The sequence below is a fragment of the Gracilinanus agilis genome, chromosome 2, assembly GCF_016433145.1.
Source record: "Gracilinanus agilis isolate LMUSP501 chromosome 2, AgileGrace, whole genome shotgun sequence".
Lineage (NCBI taxonomy): Eukaryota > Metazoa > Chordata > Mammalia > Didelphimorphia > Didelphidae > Gracilinanus > Gracilinanus agilis.
Genome location: NC_058131.1, coordinates 422,647,058 through 422,671,050, shown reverse-complemented (window position 1 = coordinate 422,671,050; position 23,993 = coordinate 422,647,058). Strand labels below are relative to the sequence as shown.

The 23,993-nt window shown below is 46.6% G+C and overlaps 1 protein-coding gene across 1 annotated transcript in view; it reads right to left on the bottom strand.

Annotated features, from left to right (window-relative positions):
• KIF26A (kinesin family member 26A) overlaps positions 1 to 18,230 on the bottom strand; it is a 163,759-nt gene extending 145,529 nt beyond the window's left edge. Inside the window, exons 1-2 of the mRNA XM_044659913.1 lie at positions 18,148 to 18,230; positions 17,272 to 17,632 (exon numbers count right to left, since the gene is read on the bottom strand). Coding sequence (XP_044515848.1) covers positions 17,272 to 17,632; positions 18,148 to 18,230 — 444 coding nt within the window. The remainder of the gene's footprint in view (positions 1 to 17,271; positions 17,633 to 18,147) is intronic.
• Between the last annotated feature and the right edge of the window lie 5,763 nt (positions 18,231 to 23,993).

Genomic DNA, 23,993 nt, shown 5'->3' with positions numbered 1-23,993 from the left:
AGGAAGGAAGGAAGGAAGGAAGGAAGGAAAGAAGGAAGGAAGGAAGGAAGGAAGGAAGGAAGGAAGGAAAGAAGGAAGGAAGGAAGGAAGGAAGGAAGGAAGGAAGGAAAGAAGGAAGGAAGGAAGGAAGGAAGGAAGGAAGGAAGGAAAGAAGGAAGGAAGGAAGGAAGGAAGGAAGGAAGGAAGGAAAGAAGGAAGGAAGGAAGGAAGGAAGGAAGGAAGGAAGGAAAGAAGGAAGGAAGGAAGGAAGGAAGGAAGGAAGGAAGAATATGTCTCATTCATCACCTTCTGATCTCTCTGTCAAGAGGTAGGAAACACAACTCATCAGTTTTCTAGAATTTCTAGTGGTTGGTCATTACACTGATCAAAGTTCTTAAATCTCTCAGTTATCTGTCTTTATGATGTTGTCCTGTAGATATTGTTCTCCTGGTTTGGCTTAAAATGAAAGTCTTTTAAGGATAGGGGACATCTGGGCATGTTTGTTGGCAGCCGAAAGGAGCCAGTGGATAAAGATGTTGAAAATGAGGGAAAAAGAGGGAATGACTGAAGGTGAAAACTTCCAGAGAAGAGAGAAGGGAATGGGCCCAAAGGCACAAATAGAAAGACAGACCATCATCTCCTCTTGAGGCTATTAGAATGGGGAAAGACATTAGGATGACTTGGAGTGTGGAATTGTGAAGAAGAGGAAGATTTAGAGGGAGGACTTCAATTTCTTCAGTGATGTAGGAGAGCAGATGACCAGGTAAGAGATAGGAGGGGTGGCATAGGTGGCTTGAGGAGAAAAGACTAGGCTTGGAAAAGCTCAGATAGGTCTGCCATAAGTGGTTATGAGAAATTAGGGAATGATGGGAGCTAAGAAAGGAAACTTCTACCTAGGCAGCCTTTAACTTGAATCTTAGGGACTCTGAGAGGAGAATATTGGGGCAGTAACTTATCCTAAGAGTCAACAAACCAACCCACCACCACTAGGCCCTGCTAGGTACCTAGGCTTCGGTGCTGCTCAACGTGTTTGTTGACTGGTTCATTAAAACAACTTGTTGAGTCAGTGAGTGGCAGAACTAGAACCAGAACCAGAACCCAGGTCCCCTGACCCTAGCCCCAGCAATCTCACCATTACTGCCCAGGAGAAATGCCACTAAGGATGACATTTGTTCATAGCTCTCCCAGGTGGCCTCCTGAACCTAGGTGCCCCAAGTCTTGTCTCGAATAGCTCATGCCCCCACCTCAGAGGCCCAGATACACAGCTACATCCATCAGCTTGACAGAGGCAGCTGGCTCAGACAAGGGTGGAGCTCATACTCCACCACAAACAAGCACCAGGAGTGGCCCAGAGGCCGTCAGAGAGATTGTGGCCTGTAAGGGAGCAGGCCTAGCAAAATCTGTCTGGGGAATACAACCTCCTTTTTTTTTCCCAGGTGTTGACAGGCCTCCCCTGTTAATTAATCTACCTCAGCCTGGGAAGTGCCTAAGAAGGTGTGAGAAGATTAAATAGAAGCCAAAGGGGGAAAAGCAAACTCAGAGCGGGAAATGGTCCAAAAGTCATTGAACACTGGCTTGGAATGCACCTCTCTGTTCACATTTGAATACAGGTGTGTCTGCTGCTCCAGGAATCCACTTGAGAGAAAGTAATAAAGGAAGAACTGACTAAGCATCCGGAGGCAATGCTGTGAGGACTCCCCAGACTGTCCTGATTGCACATCTCGCTCCTTTCTGCTCCCTTGTCTAATCCAGATCTGTCCTCTGTCTTTGAGGACCAGACAATGCACCAGCCTAAGGAGATGCCCCTTCTGTTAGACATTTCTCTGATGCAGAGGAGATAGGTCTACAGGCTTGCAGCATTTATAATTAATGTAATTATTAATTGATATATTGTTTATGTTTATATTATGTTTATTACCACATTTATATTAAGTTAATATAAATTTTTATATATTTATGATAATATTTATTTATAATATCTCACTTTGAAGGAGGCAGGCTAGGGATTATCATCCTGTTTTACATTTGAGGAAACTGAGGCCCATTAAAGAGAAGGCACCAAAATGGCACACCTAATATCTAGATTTGAATCCAGGTCTTTTGACTCTCAGTTCATCCTCTTGCCACACTATACCACCATAGTGTTAGGGGAAAATACTTTAGCATCAGAGGTTGGGTTGGTATGGGTTCTCCTTCTATTAAAGCAGATCACGAGCACTTGGCCACTTAACAAATGATCCTTGAGATCTGCTACTAAAGCTAAAAAATGAACCCCCCTGGCCAGCCCAGCAATAAGCTTCTCATACTTAGCCAGACTGGTCCTTGGAAGAAAAGCTCCCACTGTCCATCCCCAGAGCCATATTCAAAGCTTTTCCAGTTCTACTGGCTTAGCCTACAGGAAGCCAGGACCACCTCCATTTCAGTCAACATTCAGTAAGCTTTCATTAAGCATCTTCTAGATGCCATGCTCTTTCTAGGGACCAGGAATGCAATGACAAAAAAGTAATTGCTGCCCCCAAGAAGCTTTGGGTGAAATATTGAGATGATAATAGTAATAATAACTAACATTTATATAGCACTGTAAGGTTTTCAAATGCAAGCACACTCTTATCCACATTTTACAGATGAGGAAACTAAGGCAGGCAGTGAGAGAGGTTAAACAGCTTGCCCAGAGTCACATTGTTAGGAAATATCTGAGGCAGGGTTAGAATTCATCTTCTTGATTCCAAATTGAGTATTCCGTACATTATACCATCTAGCCTCATCTAGCCAGATGTCAGTAGAGGTTTAGAGGGGGGTTTTAAATTAATAAGAATAATAATAAAATTATGAAAAAATAATAAAAGTTGTGGTCAAGAAATGCCTCACCACCACAAAATGCCTTGTAATCTTAGGTGAATCACTTCTCCTTCCTGGACTGGGCTCCATATTCATAAAATGGGTAGGGGGCAGCTAAGTGGGAGAGTGGATACTCCAAGCCTGGAGTCAGGAATACCTAGGTTCAAATATGGCCTCAGACACTTCCTAGCTGTGTGACCCTGGGCAAGTCACTTAACCTTGTTTGCCCAGCCCTTGTCCTTCTGCCTGAGAATTGTAACTAGGACAGAAAGTAAGAGCTTTAAAAATTAAATTAAATTAAAAGGGCATAATAATCCCTGCCCTGCTTCTCTAATAGATCTGTAAATTGGGTCTGAACAGTTTAGAGACATTCTAGTGTTGGGAAAAGAGCATGGAGGACTTGGGAGTCAGAAGAGCTGGATACATTATCTGTACGGCCACTTAATATAAGTGTGACTTGGGCAAATAATTTCACATCCTTGGGCCTCAATTTCCTCACCTGCAAAACTGGCACAATAATCATGGTACTCCCTGATCCCAGAAATCTTTGTAAGGAAAGTCCTATGGCAAACCAAAGCTGCTGTTCCCGTTATAAAATGAAGTAATACACATAACGGCGGTTACAGAGCTGTTAAACAGCAGCTTAACAGAGGTTAAAATTGCCATTCAAATATATGCGACCTAATTATTTTCACTGACATTATAAATTTTTAGGATCATGGATTTAGAACTAAGAGGAGCTTTAGTGACTATGTAGTCCAACCCCTTTATTTTACAAAGGAAAAAACTAGACCCAAAGGGGAAGTGACCAATTATTATTCGGAGGCTGATTCTTTTCTTTTTATACCCTTACATTCCATCTTAGAATCAATACTGGGTATTGGTTCTAAGACAGAAGAGTGAAAAGGGATAGGCAATAGGGGTTAGGTGATTTGCCCAGTCACACAGCTAGAAAGTATCCTAGACCAGATTTGAACCCAGGACCTCCTGTCTCTAGGTCTGTAGAGGCGGATTCTTCAGAGATTGTTAGCATCTCTCCCCTCCAACTTTGTGGAATCTGCCCCCAGCCTCCCTAGGAGAGGGACAGAGCTCATACCCCAACTGGGCTATGAAACAGTGGTAGGGAAAGGTCGGTGGGGACAGTAAAAAGTCAGAAGCAAAGGTGGAACACAACTGAGGTTGGAGGTTTATCTGGGAATATCAAAACCCACAGTCTTCCCCATCCTCACTGACCACAGACACCAGGGGATTATGGACTCCACATAACATGATGTTCTCTTCCACAATGAAAAGGGAGGGTGAGAAAAAGGATGAAGAAGAAAATTTGGCAATTAAAAAATGCACATGGGGAAGAGAGACAGGTGGCTCCATAGATTAAGAACTAGGTCTAAAGACACAAGATTCTGGGTTGAAATCTGGCCTCAGATACTTCCTAGCTGTGTGACCCTGGGCAAGTCACTTAACCCCCATTGCCTAGCCCTTACTGCTCTTCTGCCTTGGAACCAATACACAGTATTGATTCTAAGATGGAAGGCAAGGGTTTTAAGAGAGGGGGAAATGCACATCAACTACTGACTTCTTGGAATTAATTGAAAAGTCTAGGTCAGTGTCAAAGAACTCCAAGATGTGAAAGAAGTGGATGGCCATCGGCATTGAAAACAGATATATATTCTAATGCTTCTCATGCTTGCTGTTGTCAAATATCTCTCTGGGCTTCAGAGAGCACAGTTCTCTACACATGTTTGTAGTTCAGTCATTTCAGTCATGTCTGACTCTTTGTGACCCATTTGAGGTTTTCTAGGCAAGGATAAAGGAGCAGTTTCTTACTTTCTTCTCCAGCTCATTTTACAGATGAGGAAACTGAGGCAAACACGGTTAAGTGACTTGGTTAGGGTCACACAGCTAGTAAATGTCCAAGTTTAGATTTGAACTCAGGAAGATGAGTCTTCCTGACTCCATACCTGGTATTCTCTCCACTGTGCCACATAGCTTGTAGGTAGCCAAGTTGAGAAAGAAAAGGAACAAGATACCTCCTATCTCTGATGTCCTATGGTCACAGATTGTGAGCTAGCAGAGACCTCGCAGGTCAGAGAGCCCCATCCCCTCATTTGACCCATCAGGAAACTGAGGCACTGAGATAAGAAATAACTTGTCTAACATCGCCCACAAAGGAGTAAGTAGCAGAGCAGAAATTCAAATTCAAGACCTCTAATTCCAAATCCAGAACTCTTCACTGCAGCAGAAAATATTCTTTGCTGTATAAATCCTGAGCAAATCACTTATGTCTCTGGCCTCAGTTTTATCATGTATAAAAAAGAGGGAATCAAACTCAATAAAAGGGCAACTAGGTGGCACAATGGATAGAGTTCCAAAGTCAGGAAAACTCATCTTCCCAAGTTTGAATCTGAACTCAGATACTTACTGGCTAGTTAAGTGACTCTAGGCAAGCCATTTAACCTTATTTGCCTCAGTTTCCTCATCAATAAAATGAGTTGGAGAAGGAAATGGCAAACCACTCCAGTATTTTTGCCAAGAAAACCCCAAATGGGGTCAGAAAGAATTGGTCATGACTGAAAACAACTGGAAACAGACCCAATGAGCCCTAAGATTGCATCCAACTCTAATTCTATGATCCAGCTGTATTTGACATTCTAAGGCTCCTTTAGATGTATGTCTGGGGATTCTGTGAACCTCTATATGCTAGAAGTCATTGAGAAATGGGCTATTGAATTCCAGGAGATTTAATGTAGAAAGAAAGATTTGAGGGACACATACCATGGACATTAACCAGCAACAAGGACCAGAAAAATCTGGAGCTGGGGAGCAGACCCAGTGGTTTTCCAGAATTCCTTATAATTCCCCAAATAAAAAATTAAGAGAATCAAAGTTAAAACTCTCAGGCAGGAGAACCCATTTCCTGCAGGTACCTGGCCAGGTGGTTGAGAGCCCGATTGGATTGCAGGCCACCCTTTCAAAGGCAGCGGCAGCTAATCTTCTCAAAGCAGCAAAAAGTAGAACAAATTCTCTTCTTTCATGCCAAAGCTAAAAGGGCAGCCAGCGCTGGCCCAGAACAGAGGTATCACGTTTCCGCTAGGTTCCCAACGCTCTTGTCTGGTCTTCCTTGAGGAGCGTGAAATCTCCCAACAATAGAAGCAGGAGATTTGCTGCGAGCTAAATGAAAATTGATCATTTACCCACTCCTGGCTGGTGTTCTAATCAATTCTGCACAGGTATTGACATATGGAGATGCCTCCCTCATCTCCCTTGGTGAGAAACCTAGATCAGATTACGGGGCTGAAAGGAAACCACTGCAGAGGCTGGTCCCTGAGCCAGGACTCCCCCTCCCCAGCATCCTCCTCCTCCCCAGCATCCTCCCCTCACCCCCACCCCTCATCCCACCCAGGTCCTAATGCTTACAGATCAAGACCTCCACAGGGAAGCAGCATTTGGCATTAGGACAAGGAGCCCATAAAACCGCCTCCTGGGGAAGATAAATGGCGAGGTGATGACTTTTGATTTTGATTAACTTTCTGGATGAGTAGGACAGCCGTGTCTACACTGCAGCACATCATACAGAAAGCACTTAAATAGCCATTCTTCACGTGTTCTCGGCCCTTTACAGTTTGCACAGCAATTTACAGTTTGCCATGCATTTTCCCAAATGCATTATGTCATGCAAGCCTCCTAGCAGCCTCAGGAAGGAGGGAGGAAGGCAGGCTGGGGATTATTATTACTCAAAACATAGCTTAGGTGCTACCTCCTACCATAGGCTTTTTCTGAAACTCCCAAGCTACCTGTACTCTCTTCTTCTTGAAATTCCTTTGATTTTGCTTATAGATACTTTGGATTTATGTACTTGTATATGACACATGTTGTAACACTCTCAGGAAGTTCCCTGAGGGAAGGCACTATTAGGGATTTTTTTCTTTTAGAACCCAGAGCGCCTGGCCTCTGTAAGCACTGAATGCTTTTGGAATTGCATTATCCTCTTTTGACAAGAAGAGGAAGGAGAGAAAGAGGGGAAGAGAAGGAGGAGAAAGCAGAGTGAGTGAAGGGGAATGGAGAGGAGAAGAGGACACTAGACTTTCATTTCAGAGAAGGGAAATGACTTTTCAAAGGTCAAACAACCAGAATTCAAACTCTAGTCTCCTGGTTCCAAATCTGGGAATCTCTACTATAAAACACTTCTAGGCAAGGATTCTTCCATACATATGATTGTAAAGTGCATTAGAAAAAATGGTCAGAAGAAGGGAGGATCATGACGAATTGTAATTATTCAAGAAGACTTTCCTGAAGAGTAGAACTTACCCTGGACTTTCAAAGAAGAGGTTCATGATCTACTAGAAGGGCAAGATAACTAGTACAACTATCAAAAATGTGGAAATAGGTGTTAATCAATGATACATGTAAAACCCAGTTAAATTGTGCGTCGGCTACACATTTTTTACATTTACATGTAACCATGGAAAAATATTCTAAAAAAAGAGAGAAGAAAGGAAGGAAGGAAGGAAAAGAAAGAAAGAAAGAAAGAAAGAAAGAAAGAAAGAAAGAAAGAAAGAAAGAAAGAAAGAAAGAAAGAAAGAAAGAAAGAAAGAAAGAAAGAGAAAGAAGTGCAAGGTAAGCCAGTTTGTAAAGAGGGGGCTTGAGGGCCAGTTATGTAAGTAACTCAATATTCTTGGAACGGTAATACCATATGAAAGCCAGAGGTCCAGAAGGTTACACATAATATTCTATTATATATATATATATATGTATATATATATATATATTATAATGACTATAATATTCAGACTTGAATAAACAGCCCAAGCAGAGGGCATCTGGCCCTGTCAATGCCTAAAGCTTAGTAGCACAGTAGCGAAATAGAAAGCCCCCTGGACCTACTCACCAACCAAATAACCTTAGGCCAGTCATTCACCTTTCTGGTCTCAGTTTCTACTTCTATAAAATGAGGAATCAGGATGAAGAGGGTTTTCAAGTTGCCTCCAGTTCTAAATCCTATAAGCCAATAATATCTCTTAAAATCTCAGACACAGGATCTGTTAAAAATAAGTATTTTTACAATATGAACTAATGTTTCCAAGAATTATGTCCATTTCAGAGTATAAGGATATTTGTTGACCTAAAAAAATACTGGCATACTGGGCAGAGTTGTGAATTTGGAGTCAAAAGATCTGTGGAGTTGTATGACCTTGAACAAAGCACTTGCCTTATCTAGGCCTGAGTTTCCTCATCTGTAAAATAAAAGACTGAATTTAGATGTCCTCTAATGTCCCTTCCAGCTCTCTATATCTCATTCTATTCAATTTTTCAACTCTAACTCTAGCACCCTATAACATCACATCATGAGTTCCAGTGAGGAAAAGGTCATTACTGGGTGGAGGCATTAGGAGGCTGCTTGGAAAAAGTAGATCTGAACTATAATTATTTGAAGGAAATATATAATGTCAACAAATGGACAGGGTAGGGGCACAGTTCACTCTAAAATATGGAAAAATATGTAAAGGTACATATACAGAAGAGGGCATGATGAAATCAAAGGATAAAGAATAGTCCTGGATAGCTAAAAATATATGAAAGGTCTAAAACCCATGAATATATCTTATATATTATAGGGAGCCCTCTGATGAGAAAACTCTGCACAAATGTAGGTTGTAGTTTCTCCACAACTTACAGTTTTAGAGTTTTCAGGAAAATCAACAGGTTGGTGAGTTACCCAAGGTCACACAGCCCAAGACAAGCCTTGAACTCAAGTCTTCCTGGCTCTAAGATCAGTTCTCTACCCAGAGTTGGAGAAAGATCATGGATGGCCTTGAACACCAAGCTGACAAGGCTTGCCTTTACCCAGCATGTAATCGAGGGCCATTTTGAGTATCAAAAATGGAGTAAAACCTCAGTAGTCAACCAGGAAAACAATGAGCCAGTCCTGTATTAAGTCCATTGGATCCTCACAGAGGGAGCATCCTTAGTCAGAATTTGGCAACAGTCTCCTTGGTCTGGCCTGTCTACCCAAAGATTTTCCTTCCTAACACAGAACAAAAAGCAGCCAACGCCAACATTCCTCTGCCAACTTCCTCCACCTCCCCCCAGGCTCTTTCCTGAAATGGTAAAGGAAACTGCCCCCAGCCAGGCCGATGAACTCAGGCAGCCCGGACAGGGGTCTAGAGGAAATGATTCAAAGGTTGGTGTGGAAAGCAAATATTTTCATAAACAACAAGACACTGAAACTCCCTCAGGGTTCGTACAACTTTCTTCTAAGCTGTATATAGTAATATCTTCACACTGGCTGGACGGCAAGGAAAGCTTTATGCTGAGACCCAAGGATGCTGTTAGAACCAGCTCTGCCATTCACTGACTTGCCCCCATGAGCTTGGCAGAGTCACTAAAAATAACTGGCATCTTAGGAATCGTCTAATCCAACCCTTTCATTTTATAATTGAAGAAACTGGCATCCAGAGAAGAAAATGGACTTAACCAAAGTCACACTGCCTGCCTCTGAAATTCCTTTATCTTTATATATAATCTTTATCTTCTCTCTTAGTATCAATTCTAACCCAGAGGAGTGGCAAGAGCTAGACAACCAAGGTTAAGTGACTTGCCCAGGGTCACACAAGTAGGAAGTGTCCAAGGCCAGATTTGAATCTAAGTCCCCCCAACCCCAGGACTGGCATTCAATCCTCTGTGCTACCCTCTCCATCTTTAAAATTAAAGGATTGGGCTAGGTGCCTTCTAAGATCCTTTCTTTACTTTATGAGCCAGGGTGGCACAATGGAAAGAAATTTGTACCTGTAGTCAAAAGGACCTGAGTTTAAATCCTAACTTTGATTTTTCCTCACTGTGAGCCTGAGTTTCCTCATCAGTAAAATCATGTAATAATATTTGCACCACCTCCCTAAACGAATTGTGAGTCCCTTGGAAAACCTTAAGCACTGTAAAAACGAAGAACGCTGAATGTCTCCTGGTCAGGTTAGAAGGTTTCTGGCCCAGAAAGTTGTGAATCATTGGCTATTCTATGGAGGAAAGAACAACTGGAATTTGGTTCCCCCTCCACTTCTCGTCATCCCCACCACCACCCTTCCATAAGCACAGACACAATGGAACAACTGGGCATTCTAAGAGAAAAAGGAATATCAGTCAGCACTGAGCAGGTGAAGGGTTTTCCTTCTCTTGCAGGGCGAGGTCAGCACCAATTCAGAACATCAGAATGACACAGGGATAACCCCCCACTTGCTAGCAAAGATCACTCCTCAGCTGAAGCATCCCTGGCAGCTGAAAACCCCTCTCTCTCTCAGGAGCTCAAGTGTCTACTTAGTTTCTGCATTTGTGCGATACTTGTAAGCTGTAGGATGTAAGATACTTTGAGGGCAAGAAAGAATTAATTGAAGAAATCTATCCAGTCACAGGTGTTTCCTGCCTAGTCCTACAGTGAGGGGCAGAGAGAGAGGGACAGGGAAGAGAGAGGGGCAACCAGGTCTTTAACATTCTGATGGATGACAGGTCTGCAATACGTTCATTCAACAAACATTTCCTGAGTGCCTGGTCTTGTATCCGATGTAGCAAAGACACATTTATTCAGTCATTCTGGAGTTGGAAGACCTGGTCAGATCCTAGCTCTGCTTCTTATGGCCTTTGAGACCTTTGGGCAAGACTCTTGCCCTCTCTTGTCCAAAGTCATCTCATTTGTAGAAGAAGCACCTTAAACCAAATGATCACTAAAATCCTTCCTAGCTTAAAATCTTTTGATTCTTAGATAGGGAGCTATTAGTTTTATGAGGGGAAAAGCCATAGTCTTAGACAACCATATGAGAGTGTCTATACTGCCTGCCAAATGAAAGGTTTGGACAAAGAATGCCCTAGGAGCTGAAAGATCAGAGAAAAGAGGGGTATCTGTGGGAAAGAGAAGCCTTTCTGGAGAAGGTGGCATCTGAGTGGTCTGGAAGACCTCGGTAGATGTAGGTAAAAAAAAGCACATCCCAGGCAAAGGGGAAAGAATGAGCAGAACTGAGAAAACAAGTAGCCTGATATAGGGGAAAGACTGTTGGATTCTAATTTCTAAAGAACTGCACTCAAAGCTAATCCTATTGTTATCTAATCCTACTAGGTGAATGAGAGGAAGACACTTCTTTCTAAGGCTCAGTTTCCTTATCTGCAAAATGGGGGAGTTAGACTAGATGACCTCCAAAGTCCCCTCCAGTTTAAAATCCTAAGATACAAAGTTCAATGGAGCATGCTTCACTGCTGCATAAGGTTCTGGGAGGAACCTAAGGATTCTGCTCATACCTTCCCCCAGAACAGATTCCACCCTACCCTCTCTTCCTTTTAATGAATCCCTATCTTCCTTCAAGACCCAGCTTAGTGTATACCTCCTACATCCTTCCCGACCTGTGCTCCCCTTCCCCATTCAAACTGATAGTAATTTCTCCCATTTCTCATTTGTCATATCATTCTGCCTAGATCTCTCTCTCTCTCTTTCAACCCCTTACCTTCCACCTTAGATTGATACTACATATTGGTTCCAAGGCAGAAGATTGGTAAGGGCTAGGCAGTGGGAGTTAAGGGTCTTGCCCAAGGTCACAAAGCAGTGTCTGAGGCCAAATTTGAACCCAGGATCTCTTGTTTCCAGGCCTGGTTCTCTACCAGTGAGCTACCTAGACACTCCTGTCCTTTGTTCTTTCTCACCTTCCTCTGTATCAAAATATTTGTGTACCTCTTTTCCTCCCCCATCCCCACCCCTCCCATCAGATATTAAGCTCCTTGAGAAGAGGACTAGCATAGGACCTTAAGTATAGTAGGTGCTTAATATTCATTTGAATTGAAAAGTGCCAAAATCTTAGGGTACTTTCCCCCAGTTCTAAGCATAAACTTTCCTAGAGAAGATTTGTTTCCCTCAGTCATCATCACAGTCACTATGTTCTGTCTATCCAATTAGTCATTCAACAAGCTAAGGTGCTTACTATAAGCCACATGCTATGCTAAGCACCAGAGATAGCTACCCCAAAAAGGCAAAAACAGTACCTGCCTTCACAGAACTCACATTTCCAAGGGAGTGAATGTGAAATTATCTAGATATGAATGATATAGATAGAGTAGATGGAAGGTAATCTGAGAGGGGAAGCCATTAGCAGCTAGAGGAACCAGGAAAAGCCTCTTAAAGTACAATTTGAGCTGATTCTTGAGGCAGGTTGGTAGCTCAGTAGATAGAGAGCCAGTCTGAGAAACGGGTCAAATCTGGCCTCAGACACTTCCTAGCTGTGTGGCCCTGGGCAAGTCACTATAGAGCCCACTGCCTAGTCATTACCACTCTTCTGTCTTGGAACCCATACTCAGTATTGAGTCTAAGATGGAAGGTGAGGGGAAAGACAGACAGACAGACAGACAGAGATACAGAGACAGACAGACAGACAAAGAGAGAGATACAGACAGAGACAGACAGACAGACAGAGAAGGAAAGAAAGACTTGAGTTGATTCCCTTAAAGCAAGGGAAGTCATTAATGTCTCTCACTGCCCTACTCCTCCAAGAGAAATCAAGATAAGTTAAAATCCCCAAAGTTGTCTCTTGGTTCAACCCACCACCCAAGTATAAGAGGGCCAAAAGTCAATATTCCTCACCCTGGGGAAGAAGTAGAAAGAAAGGCAAAAGGGAAGGGAGGCAAAGAAGGATTTTACATCATGAGGGGGAATCTACTTCCTTTTACTATGAGGGTAGATTTTTATGTTGCCATTCAATATGGTATCAGGGAACATGGCACATATGACAGTGGGAAGTTGACAGAGGTGAAGAAGCTGGATAATAGTGTGCTGATGTAAGGGGAAAGATTGTCTTTGTGACCCTTTGTGGTAATCACTAGAGACTTTTTTAAGGTGAAGGAAAGATCATCTCTACCATTATGTATCCTTGTTTTCACTTAAGGTTGGAGAGATAATGGTGTGAAAGGGTGAAATGCCATCATCAACTTCCAATTAGGTCACTTCCTGATTGGTTGAGAGCAAAGACTGAATTGTAGCTGAACTGAATCTACAGCTCCCAGATGGGTAAATGGGAAATGGATGGGGATTCATCATAAAAATTAGGATATATTCCTTTGGCTACCTGGTCATTGAGATTAAATGAGATTTTTTTTTAATATAGAATTTTAGAGCTGGAGGAGATCATAGATGCTATCTAAGCAGACACCCTCTTTTTTAGGTGAGGAAACTGAGTCCCACACAAATTAAAGTCTCACAGCTAGAAAGCAGAGTCTGCGGTCAATTCATCTTCTGAATTTCAAATCCAGGGTCTTTCCAGCACACCTAGTTCTACCTTCCCCATGCCAAATAAGTGGGAATTGTTAATAACAATAGTCATTTCTTTAAGATCTCTATTTAAAAAAAAAAAAAAAAAAAACTTTTATCCAGAAGAGTCAGAACAGGCTGGTGAATTGGGAAAAAAGCACTGGATGAGAGGTCAGAAGTCCTGAATTCACATTCCAGTTCTTCCATTTACTACCTATGTGATATTGAACAAGTTTCTTCCTCTTCTGGGCCTTTGTTTTCTCCTCTGCATTATAAATAATGAGGGGAATCCCTTCTCAATACACTGATATAAGATGAAAAATACAAGCTCTTCCTACAGAGTGACTAACCATCATGCTCCCCTGGCATAATACAAAGCCTGCAAAGTAACTCTGGCAGGTATGGGGTGCAGTGGATAGAAAGCTGGCCTGGAATCAGGAAGATTGGAGGCCAAAGCCAGACTCAGATACCTGTTAGCTATGGGATCCTTGAGCAAGTCACTTAAATTTCTGCCTGCCTCAGTTTCACCCGCTTTAAATTGGAGATATTAATAGCACCTTCCTCCCAGATTATAAAAATCAAATAAGATAAGCATGTAGCATGGAACCTAGGAAATAGTAAGTGCTTAATAAATGCATATGTCTCTCCTTTCCTCCTTTCTCTGGCTGCCTTACAAATGAATCTAAACTACAGGCAGAACCCAAATAAGACTTGCAGGAACTTTAGAAAATGAGAGAAGGGAAAAGGTGCTGGGGGTGGAACCTTTAAGGAATGTTCATTGCAACAGCCCAGTGGAATTAGCATTATTGTTTCTCATTAGCTTCCCTCAAAAAAGTAGAGAACTTTCAGAAAACAACTTCACACCCAGTTAGCCAACAGACAACCATGCCTATGCATGTTGAGAGGAAGAAGCTAGGGTTCAAGTTCTGGCTGTAACATGAATTCCCTCTCAGGAGTATCTTGGGCAAGTCCCTCATCTATAAAAGGGGTGGGGGTAGCACTGAGCTAGAAAGTCTACTCTGAGATCCTTCCTGGCTCTGACAGAAATTCTATGAGTCTATAGTTCCAATATAAAATTTTCCACATGGACAGCATTTCATCATGATCATGCCCAACTAACAATGAGAAAGCCTAGCTTCAGAAACTGGCCAGGTGCTGGGTCACTGTACCCGTCTCTGAGGGGTTACCCTCATCCCTGGGTCAACTACAAAACAGTCTCCTTTGTGGCTCAGAGAAAAAAAATCTTCTGATATCTCTACCCAGTCCCTCTCAGGAGTAACCAGAGACTCCAGAGGAGTCTCTCTTTCATCAGTTGCAGAGTTTGTTTCTAAGCTTCCCCCCACTGACTCCCCCTACGGGACCAGGGCCGGCCCGGTAGGTAGAGGAGCTGTTGAAAGATCTCTTGGTTATCACAGCCAATGACACCCATCGTCAGACTTTGGTAAGTTCAAAGGAGTTGTCTCTGCCTCCTGGGAGTTTGAACAAGTGAAGGAGGTTATCTTGATGTTCAGATTAAGGTCTTCTCACTGCTGTGGAAAGAAACTACCTTTATTTCATTAAGTAAAGAAAAAAGGGATGACATGTAACAGAATGACAAGGGGACCTGAGGAAGATGACAGCTGAGGATACTTCATTTAGACCAGATTTTCTGTTTTCTCTCCTCAATTTCTCCCCCATCCACCAAAGACCATAGTATTTAAAGCAAGAAGGGATCTTAGAAATAACCTATTCCAACCTCCTCATTTCATAGAGAAAGAAACTGACTTGCCCAAGGTAACCAAACTGGGATTTCAACCCAAGTCCCCTAACTCTAAATTCAACTATACCTGGGAAGATTAAAGGGATCAGAGATACATGTCCATACAGGCTCTGGTACTTATTATAACCTTGTCCTGTGGCATCAGCATTTGTCAATCGAGTTTCAGGGATGAATACTTACTTTATTACCTCTAGGTTTTTGACCCCACCCTTCCCTCCCCACTATTAGCATCCCATGCTATGAGATGGCCCAGCCTCAATTTGAATTTCTGACCCCCAAGGGGGTGGGGGAGACCTGGCCCAGGATTGCACTTGGTGACAGATTTTTAATTCACTCTTTTCTTTGCCTATTCTGAAAGGTTGAGAGGGAGAAGGAGGATAGGTTTACCCATCTTGCAGATCTTCTCAAAGAAGGATGCCTGAGAGAGGCAGGATGGGGACCACACAGGTGGCCTTTACTGACAGGTCTCCTCACCTGACCACCCCAGCACCAAGCAACATGTATTAATTCCTCTCCAGAGGCTCAGCTGCTGCCCCTCTGGCATACCCAGTAGAGGGACAGATGCTACAAGGAGTCTGAAAAACTGGAAGGTTATTTGCTCTGGGCAAAGCCAACCTGTCTCTGACCCATCAAAAGAAATAATGTACAATATAGACAAAATTAAATTGGAAGAGATCATTGAACCTAATTTTACAGTTGAAGAAATTGAGGCTCACAAAGGGAAAGTCCAAAGTCACCCACATCTTAAGTATAACAGAATAAGGCTTCAGCCCCAAACCTTGTGTTCTTTCTATTGTACAAATTGCTGTAGCAGAAAAAAGTCATTATCCTTCATATAATAAACCAGCCTTCTGAGGAGGAGGTAGGATTTGGCTAGGTGATCCTCTAATAACAGAAGGAATCTTATTGTTGGGCTCAAATTCAAAGCCTTCCCAGCTTGGCAGAGCCTATCAGCCCTTGTGTCTCTGCTAAATTAGCCTTCAGTTATCCGTGTTCACCTCGGGCCACAGTAAGGCATCAGAGAAAGGTTACATGGTAGGCTATAAAATAACTCACATTTGTAAGAGATTATTGGATTTGGAACCGGAAGGAATCTCAGAGGTAACTTATTTCAATCTCCACATTTTTAAAGGGGAGGAAACTGATGCCCAGAAAGCTTTAATGATTTAAAGTGAAGACACATGAGTAGTAAATGTCAGAACTAAAATTCCAACCTCAAGTCTGCAGATTCCAAGTATATCACTCTTTTCAAGCTATTCTCTTCCCACTGCCCCCCCTTCACACACACATTCACCAGCTATATTTAGATTCAATAGGAATTATGCTGACTTCCCAGGAACTTTTTCAATAAGTCTGAAGGTCAAGAGGGATTGGTTTCCTCTGGAGACCCCCAATCTCACTAGGCTTTGCAAACATCCAGGGCAGCATTGTTTAGGAAAACAATGTCCCACATGAAGTCCAAACCCAAGGGTCCCAAAGCCTCCAGTCCAGCTTTTGCCAGGCTTCTGGCCAGTCCCTTCCACTGATTTTAGGAAGGCAGGGCTAAAACACAGTTGTGGGCCCCAGCCTCCCCTCTTATGGTTTTCTCCTCCCCACTCCACCCCAGGTCTAGCCAAAAAGTAGCAATTGTAAACACAGAGGGAAAACTGAAAGTGAATACTCAGTATACCCATACAGCCATGTGTATGCTGGGGCAGGAGAGATGGAATAAAAACTCATCAGAGAAGCAATTTGGTGTATAATGGAAACAGCATTCTGCCAAGAGTTAGAAGGGTCTAAGTCCAAATCCTTGCTTTCCCCCATGGGACATTGTGGTATTAGTGCTGTGTACCTTGGGCAAATTACTTAACTTCTCTGTTTCCACAAATGTCAAGAAAGGGATAGGATTAGTCTCCTTGCTTATGAAAACCTATAAACCTCCCCCAAACTGTATGCACAAATGTGAGCATTAAAAGGCAAAGTCAATCACAGACCAGATAATTTGGCTCATCTTTCCCCTTCTCCAAACCTCTCTCATCCCCCTTTACCCTCCTTCCTACCAGGGCTTGATTTAGCCCTTGTTCCCCAAGAGTTGTCTTGGTGGAAGGTTCAGGGCAGCCCAAGTGGCAGACCGCTCCCCCCCCCCCCCCCCCCCGCATGGTACAGGCTTCAGTGAAATGAGGAGGGCGCTTAACCAGCATTCTTAAGCATTCACAGAAGTTCCTCCTCTTCCTCTCTCTGGAATGTCTGCAGCAGCACGATTCCCCTCTCCCCCAACATGCACAACACCCTCCCCTACCCCAAATGTGTGAATCTACTGGGATTCGACCAGCCAACCAGCCACCTTCCCAGGCCTTGAGAAGCAGCTCTGAGTTAGTCCAGAGACGTTAAGAAGACAGGAAAACTGAAGTCTAGCTCGGTAACGCTGCAGTGAATGACTTACCCCGAGGGGCGTACCCTGCCCACCGACCAGTTTCCAGGCCTGTCTCTTGAGTTCGGCGAGTTTGGTCTGACAGTGGCGGCACCAGCCTCCTCTCCCCGATCGCTCAAAGTGGCCTGGCTCCGATCCCGCCCCAGCCCCGGCTCCGGCTCCCTCGGGCGGGGGGCGGTTGCCACATCGATCCTCGTCTGGGGGCACAGCCGGCAGTCTCTTCCGTGGGGACAGCTCCAGGGGCAGCGGCTCCCGGCACGGGCTTCCCTCGGCCACCTGCGGGGAGGCGGGGCAAAGTGAACCGTGAGACACTGAGAGGGCAAACACTCCTGACTCCGGGTACCCAAACTCCGAAAACACAGCTCTCCCAATACTGGCATCCCGCACACATGCCAGCACCCTCCAGACTCTCTAAGTAACGTCTCCTCCAGGCTGGCATACACATCTAGGAACCATGTGCCGTGAACACGGCCCCTCAACAATACACATTTAAATTCACTCTGCCACTTAGTCTCTCAGATAACTCAGAGCTGACTTGACAAACTCAATGTCACCCCAAGCTATCAGATCAAGAAACACCCCTCTGTTCTCAAATTACACCCCAAAGTGGAAATCAAGGAGACTCTGTGCCACCGATAAAAAAGAAGTTGAATGTATCTCTCGCCTTGAGATCGCCCCTTCAAAGTCATGCATCTCCTCTTTGTGACCCCAACCCCAAGAAATCATTGATCGCTATTCCCTTCACCTATAAAAAGTCCGAGGAACAGGTAACTGGGTAACTGGGGCAGCACTCTGTTCCTACAGACAAAAATTATGGAGAAAGGCGCAGGCGCTGAGTACCGAGACCCACTGTGCTAGGACGAGGATCTCTCGGCCAACCCCACTCACCTCACCCCACTGCCTAGGACAGTTTCTTCTCTATCCCCCATCCCCACCCCACCCAGACTCAAGAGTGTAAGTAAGTAGCACATGCATGCGAAAAAGAGAGTGCTATGCCAGGGGAAGTGCGCACAGCGCAGAGTCCCTCACTTCCCCAGAAGAAAGAGCGCTATACTGGGTGGAGTGGGGCACGATATGCAGAGGGCCAGAATCCCTATCTCTCCCTTAAAGGAAGTGCAAAGTCGAGGGAGTGGGAAGCTCTAAGCCGAGGGCGAACAACACAGCCCGAATCTCAAGTCCCCTCTTCCCTTAAAGGCTCGCTACCATGAGAAGTAACATTACTGCAAGCACAGAGGAGCCCCCTTTCCTCGAAGTCAGGATCGCTACACCACAGAAGAAGCTAGCCCTCCACGAGGGCTAACTAACACGCACAAACACGCGGACCCGGTCAAAACCCCCCTCATCCCCCGGAGAAGCGATATACCAGGGGCCCCGCTATGCCGGGGGGAGTGCCTCGGCTGCCCATGGCCGGGCTGCGACCGCTGCAGCTCAGGCGAGACTGGAAGCAGTGGCTGGGGGCCTGGCCGGGTCTATGCTCACTCTGCGGGCGCGGAGGTGGCTACGTGATTCGGCTTCTTCCAGCCCCCATGGCCCGAGCCCGGAGTAGTCCAAAGTTTTGGGGGCGGCAAGTTTGGTCAGAGCTAACCCGGAGGGCGGGAACCTGGCTGGGCCGGGGCGGGGTGGGGCGGGGCTTCCAGGGAGAAAAAGGAGGGGCCTATGGAAGGTGGTTGGCGAGACTGGGCGGGGTACAGCAGCCAGGCTGAGAGAGTGGGCAGGGCCTGGCAGAGAAGGTGAGGGGAAGGGAAAGCCTGTCTGTCACTCACTCTCACTCCCCCTGATAGACTCTAACCCAGAAGAAAAGGGAGGGGAGGAGAGGGAATGAGGAGAGAACTGGAGGAGGGGTAGATTTTTTTTTTCCTTTGGCAAAGCATCTGGAGGTGTGGGGGAGGAGAAGGAACAGAGTAGTGGAGGAGGGAGCACCCAAGCCAGGGCCCCATTCTCTACACTCTACCCGTGTGTAACAGGGGAGATTTGTCCAGCTGGAAACCAGTTGTTTGGGGGTGGGGGAGCCCAACATGGAAGGGGAAGAGACTTCAGGATGAAAGACACCCCAGTACACCCATACACAGAATCCTCAGTTCCCCCCATTCCTATCCTGAGGAATCTCTCCTTTGCCCAATTCCTCTGCCCAACACTTCAGATTAGTGTCTTCTTAGAATTATAAAATAGAGAACCTCCAAGCTGACAGGGACCTCAGATATCAGCTAGACCAACCTTTATTTTATAGATGGAGAGACTTAGGGCTTAAAAATGTAGCTACTTGCCCTGATGTCAGGAGCTAGTGGCCCAGTAAAGGATAAATAAAGCCCATGCCTTGACTTCTAGTAGGCATCTGCCTCTCCCCACTACCCGTCAGCTGTATCTTTGTATGTCTCTTTCTATGCCTTTGCCTCTATATATACTATACTGTTTGCTTCTGAATATAATGGCTGCCTCTATGGTATTTATGTGTCTGTCACTGAGTGATTAGCATGTGCCTAGTTGAATTCAACAAGCATTTGAACGGAGAAGAGAGGTAAATTTTGAGGTAGGCTAGGAGGTGGGGACATCGTGTGTCTGTGTATCTCTGTGAGGGTGTGTCTGATTATCTGTGTATCTGTGTTACTGTGTACCAATCCCAAAAGCTGTAGTTAGCCATGACTGCTGGCTGGGTAAAGGTGGTAAGAAATACCTGACATAAGATGACCTTACCCCCCAAATTAATGGCCCTTTTACAAGGGTTGGTGCCCCAGTGAAACGATCACTCAGCTCGCCCTGCAGTCTCTTTTCCCACCCTTAAATGCGACTCCCCACTTTTCCCCGGCCCCGACTCATACACACAAGCTTCTCACAGTTTGGGGTCTCGCAGCAGGCTGATGGAGGCAGTGGGAGCAGAGATTTGGAGGAGGGGAAGAGATCTCAGTCTCCTGCCTGCTCTGTACCTGGCTGGGATAGACTCGATTCAGTGGAAACACCAAGGCAGCTTGGTCTGTTACCCCAGTGCCATCTGCTGGCCACGGCCCGCTCCGCACACACTGCCAGGGAATTCAGACACGCGAACAGAGATACACGGAGCAAGAGACAGAGGTAGCAGGAGAGAAGGAAAGATTGAAAGAAGGGAGTGAGAGAAAAACCAAACCCAGAAGAAGATAGAATCACTAATCTTAACCCAGAGAGACCAATAAAAAGTATAGTAGTAACGAAGAAACTCGAAAGAGATGGAGAGACATCCCAGACAGAAGGGCCAATTCATAAGCATAGAAGCCAGAGACAGAGCTTAGAGAGACAAAGAGATGTAGCACACTACACAGAACAGGAACATTATTTCAAGCACACACACAAAAGAACTCCCCACACATATGCATACGCACACACTTTCCTTCCAGAGGCATCCCTCTCAGGAGAGGAAGGAAAAAACTAAATAGCTTTAGATACATTTCCATCGGCTAAGGGACCGCTCAGGTCCAGCCTCAAGAGGCCAGGCTCACTCTACCACCCCGGTCCGGTCACACTCCCTCGGAAAGATCTGGGAAGGGCGGAGAGCTTGCTGGGGAAGACCCCACCCCAACCCCAGGCTGGCTAGAAAAACAGAAAGGGTCGACTTTGATCCTATTCTCTAGGACTCGTTCCTGCCTCAACCCAGTCTGGTATTCCCCTCCAGCAAGTGGGGAGTCGGAGACTGAAAAGGAGAGGACAGTTCCCTGCTAATTTGGGAAACTCAGCTTGGTCTACGACACGAGTTAAGTATATTTATTGAAGGCCGCATGGTACGTGCGGCTAGCCGGGTCCAGAAAGTGGGAGGGGCTGTTCCGTGGGAGAAAGGTTCGAGGTTCAACACCTAGTCGTTCCTAACCCCACCTCAGGTTTCCAGCAGACCTCCCCTACACCCACCCCATAAATATACACACACTACAACCCAGAGTCTCCACCTCAAGCAGCAGGTTTCAAGGAAGCAACATCTCCCATCCCCAAGGAGACCCCAAACAACGAAGCAAAATTGGAATTTGACCCGCGCTAACTCGACTCTCTTTATTCCGCTCCACTCCACCTGATGCGCCCAGCAAACGCTCCTGTGGCCCCGCCCCAGTTTTCTTGCAGCCTAGGGATAGCTACCCTAACTGCTTACTTCCCCTCTCAATCCCGAAGACCATCTCTTCCCCCTCTCTACTTCCCTCCCCCACCCTTTTCCTCCCCTCCCCACCAAGCCTGGGTGCCTGCTACCTCGAGCCCCTCCCCGTGGCGTGGTCCCGGACCTTCTTCACATAGAACCCCATAGAGGGAGTCGCGCTCGCGCGCGCGCCCACAAACACATACGCACGTGTGCGTCTCTAGCCCTGCGGGGCATTGGCGAGGCCCCACCCCCAACTTCTCTCTACAAATGCAACACCTTACATGCATACATACATACATACACACGCGCACACACACACACACACATATATACACACACGCACGCACGCGCGCAAACGACTCTATAAACCATATCTCTTTGGGTCTTGGGGGTGGGGATGTAGGTGGGGGAGGGGGACAAAGCGGAAATCCAAGTTTCCGGATTGGAAAAGAAAGGAGGCTACCCAACCTGTCCCCTCCTCTAACATTGAAATGTTTCCTTAACTGAGAGGCAGAGGCAGAGGTTGGACCCTTGGGGACATCGGACCTGAACCACTTCTGTCCCCCACTCCTAACCACCCCCACACACACCTCATCCCAGGCTCTAAATCCAACACTCTCTCGGCGAGAATTTTCCAGGACGGAGGGAGAGCTTGGGGTGGAGAGAGGGAACAGTGAAAAGCAAACGCCTCAACGGTCGAACCCTGGTCACCAATCTTCCCCCATCAGGGATTGGAGGTCAGGGACAAGCTCCCCTCCAGTTTGGGAACCCCACCCTGGCCGCGCCCTAGAAATTATGGGGTCCCCCGTTAAGATCCTGGTACTGAGATCACCTCTTCCTTTACCCCTTTCCTCTCCCAACTCGTCTCAGGACAATAGGGGTAAGTTTGGTTGGGAGTTGGCTTGCCTTGGACACCCCCAGTCTCAGCGGTCCCACAAGCCGAGAGTTAACATAACAGTGTCTTCAAAGTCTCGTTGGACGGCGCCTGGTGCTGAAATAGAGGAAGGTGTTGGCTTTCGTGTGGGGGGAGGGGAGGAAGCTGCCTAGACCAGAAGCTAAAGCAATACCACCCCCACCTCCCCGCCCCTCTCTACCCTCTCTCTGCTAACAGCCTCCGCTTCTCATCCCCGTCAGCAGTCTTTCCCTTAAGCGGGGAAGCTGCCTTCTTGGGGTGGGTACATCCTGGGCACTGACAACCCCGCTCCAAGTTTCCACTCGAGAGACAAGTATGGTGAAGTCAGCCCTGGATCCTCTGCTTGGACCGTCTGCCCCGCTCAGAACCTCCCAACCCCCACCCTGGGTCCACAAAACATCCAGAAGTAAGGGGTCGAGAAGACTGGGGGGAGGGGCTGGGGTTCACGCACTGACCAAGCCCCCCTCACCTTTCCTCTCCTGCGCAGGAGGTGACTTGTGAAACCGAAGATAATCTCCGAGTCCAAGCAGAGTGCGCCCATCTCCAGCAGGCTAGGCGCTTTCCTCGAGGCGCCCGGCGCAGGCTCCGCAGGTTTCGGCAAAGCCATCCTATTTGAGCTCGGGAGCTTCAGGGAACAAGTGGCTGGAGGCGGGCGGGCTGGAAATCGCCTGTCCGCGCCTCCAGGCTCCCTGTCACTGCCCCCTCATGCCTGCGGAGCTGCCTCCAAGCGCCCTCTGTGCCGTCTCCTCCTCTCGGCGCCTGGCTCCAGCGGGTGGAGGCGCTCTGCGGGTCCCGCCCGCAGCTGCGGCCGCGTAGCTTACTCGTCCGCCCGCCCGCTTGCTCGTTGGCTTGCTTTTGCTCTCTCCGCACCGCCTGTCGCTGCTCGGGGCTCCCCGCGGCGTCCAGCCCGCTCTCCAGCGGCAGCGCCCCAGTCGCCGCTGGCCACTTGGTCACCGCCCCTCCTCCTCCTTCTTTCCTCCACCTCCTCTCCTCTTCCTCCTGTCCCCTCTTCCTCCTCTTCCTCGTCTTTCCCCCTTCTTCCTCCTCTTGCTCTTCCTTCTCCCTTCTTCCTTCTTTTCCTCCTCCTTCCCCCTTCTTCCTCTTCCTTCCCTCTCTCCTTCCTTCTTTCCCCTCTTTCTCCTCCTACTCCCTTCTCTTCCTTCTTCCTCTTTCTCCTTCTCCCCCTTTCTCCTCCTCTCGCCTCTTTCCTTCCCCCTTCTCCTTTATCCTTTTTCTTCCTTCTTCCTTCCCCCTTCTCCTTCTCCTCCTTCCCTCTTCTCCTCCCCATGCACTAATTGTGCTTCCTCCGAGGTAGGCAGGGGGGCGTTTCCGATGGACTTTTTTGCGCCGAAGTCCGCGATGCCACGCGGGGGCTGGCGCGAGCTGAGAGCTGCGGAGGTGTTGCTGCCACCGCCGGCGCCTCCGTTTTCTGCTTGGGGGAGGGGGGTCCGAGAAGATAGATAAAGGAGGCGAAATCAGAGTGAGGCACCCGAGGGGAGCCTGCTGCAGCTTCTACCCTGGGCGCAGATCGCCTACGCTAAAGGCTTGAGAGTTAACGGGAGGGGAGGGCGAGTGTGCAGAATGATGGGTAGGAGGGGCCAGGAGCTGTCCCCCGCCCTAGTTAACCTCTTCTCGGGGGTTCTATAATAGTATATCATCTCTGAAAGACCGTGCGGAGGCGTAGGGGACCCAAGACCGGCAGGACACCGCGTCACGTACCCTGCCCCACAG